Below are 9,168 nucleotides of genomic sequence, written 5' to 3'. Positions count from 1 at the left end.
TTACCTATGCTGTACATTATACCCTTGTATCTTATTTATTTATTGAAGTCTAGTTGATTTACAATGTCGTGTTAGTTTCAGGTGTACAGCACAGTGATTCAGATATATATATGTATATATATATTCTTTTTCAGATTCTTCTCCCTTATAGGTTATTACAAAATATTGAGTATAGTTTCCTGTGCTATACAGTAGGTCCTTGTTGGTTATCTGCTTTATATATAGTAGTGTGTATATGTTAATCCCAAACTCCTCATTTATCCTTCCTCCCAACACCTGAGCATTATTTTAAACTCATGCACATATCTGAATCCTTTCTTTAGTCCTTATATGGCTGCTCTGGGGAGAGGGGATAGAGTACAGCTCTACTTACAGACATTTCTTCTAGCTCCTTCACGTCCAGGCACTTAGTCTTTTCTTCTCTTCCAGGCTAGTTTGGCAGATAACAACACAGATGTTCGTCTCATTGGGACCAAACTGTTCCAGGGAGTCAATGTAAGCCATAGGCATGATGCCACTCGTGGTTATTTGGAGCAGTGGTGAGGATGGGTTGGGTCTTCCGAATGTCGCCTAATATGAGCCCTGCTGTTTCACTTTCACCAGCAGATGACAGAGCGCTGCTATATGCTGAAGCAGGTGCTGAACTTTATCCTTGAAGAGATGTTGTTACCCCAATCCAATAGATTCAAGCCCTACATGCAGGAGGTGGTGCCCTTCCTGGCCAGGCTCAACAAAAAGCTAGGACAATGCGTAAGTTCTTTTCCCAACCTAAGTCCACATGCTCCCAGGTGCCCACCCTCCCTCCTTCTTCTGCATGGAGCCCTTTTCTTTCCCACCCTCATTCGTTGCCCCTCCCATGCTGGCAGTTAGAAGTGCCTCAGTAACACCATTACAGGAATCATTGGGAATCACAGAATGTTTACTTTTGCTTTAATTGAGTCACATTTTGAGTTGATGGTGATGGACAGGGTCTGAAAGACCACATGAGGCTTATTTGTCCCTGGGAAAAACCAACTCGGGTAATGTGAGATGAGAAAGGAGTTGGGAGCTGCAAGGAAAAATGCCAGTTGGTGCAAATGAATCCACTGAGTATAAGTTGATGGAGGGAGGGGACTGGAAAGAGAGAAAGAGGGAAACAAGAAGATTTAATATTTGGTGGTGGGTGGGTGAAGACTGCTGCCCTTTTGATATGGGGAGTGACAAAATCAGAGGTGTGTGAACTCGATGCCTCTGAACATTTAAAACTATGAAAAAAGATTTGAGTGGAGCGAGCAGAGCAAAGGGGGCCTAGTATTTATTGAGGAGGGCCCTGTTCACATAAGATGTTTTATGTATGTTTCTTGTTCTGAGCACGTATTTTTGATGAGGTGCAGTTATGGTTTTATTCTTGACAGGATTTGCATAAACCACTCCACTCTTTCCACAAACTTCAACCTCAGTAGGGTTTCCCAAAAGTGAAGCGAGGTCCAATGTAGTGGAAATGACTGGACTTTGGTGTCCAGAGAAATTCAAGAGCTCAGAAAATCTAGGCCACTGGTGAAATCTAGGTCATTGTGGGCAAAATTGCTAAGAACATTAATTCCAGGTGAACGTAACATACCTCAGTTAGGGGCGCTGAGGTTCAAAAAGCTTCAGTACAGCAGTGTTAAAATTGTTACTCTGGTTTTCATTTTGTAGCATATTGAGTGTGACAACCAGAATATCCAGAGAAATGTACAGAATCTGAAGGACACAGTGAAAAAGGTACTACTAATAACTATTAATGCTAAATCATTTGATAGAAGAGACAAATGTTGTTTTCCTTTCCTTTCTTTTCTTTCCTTTTTTTCCTCCCCATGTCATGATTTTTTACTTGATTCTCCTGCCATTGAGTTGACTATTTAGGTGCATATGTGTATAGATGTGTCTATATGTTTATAAGTCAATTTCCAAATTTTTGCAAATCATAGAATTCTAGAACTGGCTAGGAACTTAAATCATCTAATCTCATCACCCTATATGCCACTCACTGGCAGAGCCAGAATAGAATGCAAGTCTTCTGAATCCCATCCAGGCCAGAGCAATGGATATTATGTTTAGTCTCATTAATTCTAAGGGAAATTTAAGATTCCTACTGATTCATTTAATCTGAAGAAGCATTTGTTCAAAACCAGAAAAGTGCCTGGGGGCATATTTATTTGAAATAATTTTTTTTTTTTTTGAAATAATTTTTGAAGTCATTCATTTGAAGATTTAAAACTTGGAGAAAAATACCCAGAACAACCATAACAAAAGAGCTGGACTTGCATATAGGATGAATTTCTGGAATGATTGATACTTACATTTAACTGTTATAATACCCAATATCTATTGATTTTAATTTAAAAGCAAGAGTGAACAACCCCCAGTTTCTTTTACACAGTTTCAAATAGAATGAAAATACTAGTAATGGATTCATTATAGGGAAATGAAAGTCCAAACTGGACTCATTTTGGTCATAGACAGTAGTGGGCCTAGGAGGTAGGGCCAGGCAGGATGAGAGGCACTCTGGGTCCCCCAGATCCCAGCACAGCCTCTATCTGCTTGCTCTGGTTAGGAAGTGGTTTGAAACATCATCAACTTAGATTGATGCCCACAGGTGCCCTCTCAGTTCAGATAGCTGTAATTTTAAAGTCTTTGGCAAATCACGTACACTTGCTAAAAGGGTATTATTACTGATCTTTTACAAAAGGCTAAACCTTGGTTTCTGTCCCAGCAACCTAACCATCTCATCTCCCTCTAATTTGTTCCTCTTTAGAAAACATGGTATAAATGCTGAAATACTTGTGTGTTCTTATTTTCACAGCTTGGAGAGAGTGGAGAGATCAAAGTAATTGGAGAACTGAATTTGCTGTTTATGGCCCTGAAAAATGAATGCACTCGTCCAGGGCAAAGCTCAGAAATGGATAACTAATGCTTCTTGCTTGTTAGAAATAAAAATAAGATCCCCTGAGGTTTTCTTCTATCAAAAGAAAAAGGGGAAGCCAAACTCCACAGCCCTGTGTGGATTCTAAACAAACCCCTGTTTAGCTTAAAAAAGAGAACAATGTCACCTGTATCCATACGACCAGAAGGTAGACCTTCCAAGCATAACGAGATCTATTAATAACATTTTATCGTAATTGGTGTTTTATACGCAGAAATTTAATTTTTAAGCAGTTGTCTGTTTCCCCACAAAAACGATTGCTTCCCCATGTCTTTAGGGAAAAAGCCCCTAAATAATTTCACTTCCATAATCAATAATTTATATTTATGAATTAATTTATTGTTATAAGTACCTGTCTTATTTATGTCATTTTACTAATATGGGTTTATTTATAGAAGCATTGTAAGATATTTCTACTTAATCATAAGGTTAATATTAATATTTATGACAATAATTATGGAGCTATGTATGATATGTTTATTTTATCTCAATAAACACTTCTATATCTTCTAAATCTTGTGGCTTTGTGATTTTTTTCCCCCTTTAATATTACCACCACCACCACCACCACCATCATCATCATCATGTAATCATTTCTATTTGCTAAATGGGCCCAGAACCTGTATAAATGATTTTATTCCTGACTCTAAGCAAATGAGGTGGCTATTAGTATTATCCACATTTTACAGATGAGAAAACTGAATCAGAAACATGTTAAAAAACATTGTGTCAGTATAAGCAGTGGACCCTTATTAAAGCTAGGTCTATCTGATTTCTGCAGGATCTGTTATACTACCCATATAGATTTGTTATGTTGATTCAGCATGTGATTCTGAAAGAAAAAAGGTAAGACATTGTAAAGAATCCATCTGCCTCATTAGCAGTTTGCTAAAAGGAAGGAGTGATGCCTGCTGGGGGAGAAATGCACGTCGCCTCTATTGCTGTAGATGAACTGCTTTTAGTTCTAGGTTGAGCTTGTTAGGAAGGCCATCCTCCAGTTTTCCTGTAAGTCAGGGAAGTAAAGGGGAAGCTGACTGAGTCTGGGGAGTCTTATCTGCTAGTGGAGTTTAGCCCTGATAGAGAATTCTTGTGAGTGGAAGATGAGCAAGATATCATGAAGCACACATGAGGGGGGGAAAGCTGGATGTCTTCAAGATTTGTACAGTGGTACAGAGAAGAGAGAGGAGAGATACAGATAAAAGTTGGACTAGTTCTGTCTAGAAGAATGGACAAATGACACCAGCACTGAAGCATGTATAGGTCTTTCCCTAAAAGGCGAAAGCCAGTGGTCAGCTGTCTAAAGTGTTTCCTTCGCCAAAAAATCAGGAACCCTGGGACTATTCTACAGGTCACTCACCAATTATTTGCCAAGCTCCTGCAGGATGAGGTCAAGACTGGTGATGATTAAGTTATAGAGAACAAACAAGTGGTAACCCGTGGGGAGGGGGAAGAGGGGAGGGGCAATGTAGGTGTAAGGGAGTAAGAGGTGAAGACTGTTAGGTATAAAATAAGCTACAAGGATATATTGTACAACACGGGAAACAGTGAATATTTTATAATAACTATAAACAGAGTATAACCTTTAAAAATCATGAATCACTAGATTGTACATCTGTAACTTATATAATATTGCACAGCAACTATCCATCAATTAAAAAAGACTGGTGGTGATTGTGAGCACATATGTAAATTGCACATTCACTCGTGGATAAAGCGGAGTTAATACTTTTGGGTATGGGCTCCAAATGCTGAAAGGTACCAAAGCTAAGCTTCAGGGTTGTTGGGATGAGAATTATTTCTGAGATAAGCTGAGGTTTAGAATTCTTTCCTCTCTTCTTCTAAATGAGTCTCAGTGTAATGATTTGAGAAAAATTTGGTATTGTACTTGTTTTTGACCAGTCTTCTAGAAATCAAGCCATAAATGGAAGAATACCTTTAAAATTGGATTCACAAATGCTTCCGTCCTAGGACAAGGAGTCTGAAATAAAGAGATTTAAAAGTTCCAAATGCCAATGGACATAAGTCATAAGGCACCAGCATCCTCTTCAAGTCTGGAGGGCAGTGCTGATAAATTTGGCAGCAACATGAAATAGTCCAAATTCCTCATAGGGAGTCTTGACGTAATCGTTGGCAGCTGCTTTGGCATCCGTGGCAGTGGCTAGCATTTGGCTGGCACTTTCAGCACCGCTCTTGTTCTTGGCATTGGCAGAAGCCTTGGATGTCTCCTCCCCCAGCACCAGATGGTAACACCCAGGTATTTCAGAAGACTAATTTGTGAGCTTGTGCAAGACCCAAGCCCCCTGAGACACGAACCAGCATTTAGAACTGAAGAGAAGCCGCTGGAGGGTTTCGAGTGTGGGAAAGACTTGATATGACTCATGTTCCATAAAGATCACTCTGGCTGCTGGGTGGAGAATAGGTCTATAGGAGGGGTAAGAATAGAAGCAAGGCCAATGCAATCATCCAAGGAGAAAGTGGTGATTGTACTGAAGTAGATGGGGGTAGAGCCAGAGAAAACTTGTTGTGACTGTGACACTCGGCTTGGTTGCCTGGGACATATGAGCTACGTATGGATCCGATTCACTAACAGGAAAAGTGTTAGTTTTTCTCCTGGTTTTTCATTTATACTATAGTATTCATTCATATGCAGTGCTTCATATAGGAATGAAAGTAAAGACAGTGATTTTGCCCTGAAAGCAGGTTAAGATTTTACTATTTGAGTGCAGACACTTAAACGAGGAGAATGCAGTGATACCAAGGGTTGAAAGCTGAGGTCCTATTGTCCCGGAGGCAACCATCAGTATAGTGCCTTTATCTTTAAAATCGACTTCAAGGAATGTTTATTGTTGAAAAAAACAGGTAGACAAGGCTGGGATGACTGATCCTAATCGCCAAGAGAAAACTGTATTACTGCTACACCCTGAGGGCTAGGTAGACTGTAACTGGACCAAAGGGGTTCACTGGATTGTCTTGTCAACTTGCTCAACAGTTTCATCAATGAAAAATTGCATCAACCCAAGAGCAACAGGATCCTCAAGAACTCCATTTTTATAGGAATGAGGTTTAGTCACTTTACCAGGGGAAGGACTCCATCCGGTAAAGGTGCAGGCAGGGGATAAGAGGAAAATGGAATGGGTGGTGGAAGAAGGAATTCATGATTATTAATTTAGGTCCTGTGAACAGCTATAAAAATAGGAACTATAGCAGATATGGTTTCTGTTATTCATTCTTTGTCCTTGTTTCTCCTCCTCCCTCCCCTCTTACATGAAGAGTACTAATGGGGACTGATATTTCAGTTTTCAGGTGAGACTATGACCACATTTACATCATCCATAGTGTAGTTGATGAGATTCTGAGTATATTCCTGTGCTGGAAACAAGCATTTTTCACCTGCACAAAGAAAAGAGTGGGTGCTGAGGACAGGAAGAATGGATTATGCCAATCTGGCCCTCCAGATCCATCCTCTGTTCTTTCCCACTCTACTTTGTCCCCAGAGAAGCTGATATACACGATTGCCCCCTATATGTGCTGGCTGTCTGGTTTTTGATTGCATTTGGCACGTGAAAAGAAGTTAGCAGGAAATTGAAAGAAGAGAATCAAGTTAGAATATGTATTCCTCTGGAACCCTCTGGCCAAGTTGCCATGCAGGTTGGTTGTATATTCTACCCAAAACCTCAGCTCCTTGCAGACAGCCCTCTTCCATATAGTTCTCTTTCCTGGTTCTGGAAATTGCTCTCCACCCTGTTCACTAACAGACTTCATCTATTCTTAGCTTCAGGGCATCGCGTTACTTCTTTATAGGGTTCCTTAAACTCTTTCCACACCTTAAAAAAAGCCAATCCCTTATTAAACTTTTTCAAATGCAATATTGTAAATTAACTGTATTTTAATAAAAAAAATTTTTAAACATAAGTTGGTGCAACCACTATAGAAAACAGGATGGAGGTTCCTTACAAAACTTAAAATAGAGCTACCATATGATCCAGCAATCCCACTCCTGGACATTTACCCAGAAGTGATGAAAACTCTAATTTGAAAAGATACATGCACCCCAATATTCATAGCAGCATTATTTACAATAGCCAAGACATGGAAACAACCCAAGTCCCCATCAACAGACGATTGGTTTAAGAAGATGCAGTATATATATACAATGGAATGTTACTCAGCCATAAAAAGAGTGAAATATTGCCATTTACACCAACATGGATGGACCTAGAGATTACCATACTAAGTGAAGTAAGTCAGGCAGAGAAAGACAAACATTATATATCACTTATATGTGGAATCTAAAAAATAAAACAAATGAATCTATATACAAAACAGAAACAGAATCACAGACATAGAAAACAAACTTTTGGTTACCAAAGGGGAAAGGGAGGGGGAGGAGGGACAAATTAGGAGTATGGGATTAACAGGTACACACTACTATACATAAAATAGATAAGCATATCTTATCACAGGGAACTATATCCAATATCTTATAATAACCTATAATGGAAAATAATCTGAAAAAATATATATATAACTGAATCACTTTGCTGTATACCTGAAACTAACATGATATTGTAAATCAACTATACTTCCATTAAAAAGACAACTCTTTTCCATTACCCAGTTTGAGTGTAATGTATGTTTTCTGCTGAGATTCTGACCTATATATCTCTGTTCTCTCTTCCATTCTCCTTCCAGCTCTCACCTAGTAGTAGGATGGAGTCTGCTAGTTTAGATATTGTTTATGGACAATAAATCAAGCCAGTTTTTGGCATATCTAAGTCGTGTGCAAATGTTTGACCCTGCAATGAAGCAAAATCAGAAACAGTGGTATTTTGGTTTCTAACATCAAAATAGTTTTCTTTAATTAAAAAAAAAAAATCCTATTTCTCCAATAGATTTCTCCACGGGAAATAGAGGCGCTTAGGTCAACATGCAGTATTACCAGAAGGACCTAAAAAGCTTTCTTCTCCCTTTTGGTCCAGGAGTGCTCGTGCTGCTTTGTGCGTGAGGCTCCCTTCTCCCTGCTGCTTGCACACCCGGCACACTTGAATCTTGTTGGAGTCAGGCTACTGTGCCAGCTAGAGGGTGGGAGAGCTATTAACACCCGAATAATTCTGATCCCACCCAGTCTTGTGTTTTGGTTGCTTCTCTTTTATGCGGCCCTTCCTTCAACCCTTTTCCTTTTACAGCTGCTAAGGATGCTCACGGTGACCCTACACGTCTCTTTGAGGCACAGTCCCTGCCTTATTTCTACGGGTTTAACCGTCTGGCTCATCGTCTGCATCGCCTGTCTTACTTTGGCAATGTGCCTGCAGGTTAACCTCAATACCACCTAGATATCGACCAGCTGTGTCCTTACTAGTAGGCGCCGTTTCTTTTTGAAACCCACATGCTGTGAAATGCTTTTTTTTTTTTTTTTTTTTTTAACTACGGTACGAACGGCCTTTATTGTTTGCAATGGGAAGTGGAAGAGGAGGGGATGCGACAGCTCCGGCTCCCGGGGCGGCTCCGCAGACTCGGTCGCCGTCCTCGAAAAGCTGAAATGCTTTTCTGAGTTGTTGTTTCACCCGTGACATTTTCATCTTGCCATCGCTGCAGATGCTATTTTTAGGCACAATGAGTGCGCAGGAACTTTATGAATCTCACATGGCTGCTTGACTCACCGACACCCTTAGGCATTTCAATTCAATGTAGTTCATTAAGCAACGATTTAAATCATAGGGTATGCAAGATCTTCTGCTCATACAGCTTAATATCAAAAAAGCAGATAACCCAATCAAAAAATGGGCAGGGGACCTAAATAGACATTTCTCTAAAGAAGACATACAGATGGCCAACAGGCACGTGAAAAGCTGCTCAATATCTCTAATTATTAGAGAAATGTAAATGAAAACTGCAGTGAGGTATCACCTCACACCAGTCAGAATGGCCATCATCAAAAAGTCTACAAATAATAAATGCTGGAGAGGGTGTGGAGAAAAGGGAACCCTCTTGCACTGTTGGTGGGAATGTAAATTGATACAACCACTATGGAGAACAGTATGGAGATTCCTTAAAAAACTAAAAATAGAGTTACCATATAATCCTGCAATCCCACTCCTGGGAATATATCTGGAGAAAGCTCTAATTTGAAAAGATACATGCATACCAATATTCATAACAGCACTATTTACAATAGCCAAGACATGGAAGCAACCTAAATGTCCACCAACAGATGAATAGATAAA

The 9,168-nt window shown here is 39.7% G+C and overlaps 1 protein-coding gene across 2 annotated transcripts in view; it reads left to right on the top strand.

The window, feature by feature from the left end:
* The window catches only part of IL22 (interleukin 22), a 28,633-nt gene extending 21,245 nt beyond the window's left edge, over positions 1 to 7,388 (top strand). The window contains exons 2-5 of one of the 2 annotated variants that reach the window (XM_082352955.1): positions 430 to 495; positions 604 to 750; positions 1,678 to 1,743; positions 2,825 to 7,388. In XM_082352955.1, coding sequence (XP_082209081.1) covers positions 430 to 495; positions 604 to 750; positions 1,678 to 1,743; positions 2,825 to 2,932 — 387 coding nt within the window. In that variant the 3' untranslated portion in view covers positions 2,933 to 7,388. Of the gene's footprint in view, positions 1 to 429; positions 496 to 603; positions 751 to 1,677; positions 2,179 to 2,824 lie in introns of those variants that run through there. The other variant, XM_082352954.1, reaches the window with a different exon arrangement.
* The last annotated feature ends 1,780 nt before the right edge of the window (positions 7,389 to 9,168 follow it).

This window comes from Balaenoptera borealis (genome assembly GCF_965194805.1).
Source record: "Balaenoptera borealis genome assembly, chromosome: 13".
Classification (NCBI taxonomy): domain Eukaryota; kingdom Metazoa; phylum Chordata; class Mammalia; order Artiodactyla; family Balaenopteridae; genus Balaenoptera; species Balaenoptera borealis.
Note: the sequence above shows the minus strand (reverse complement) of the source record. Positions and strands in the feature narration are given on the sequence as shown.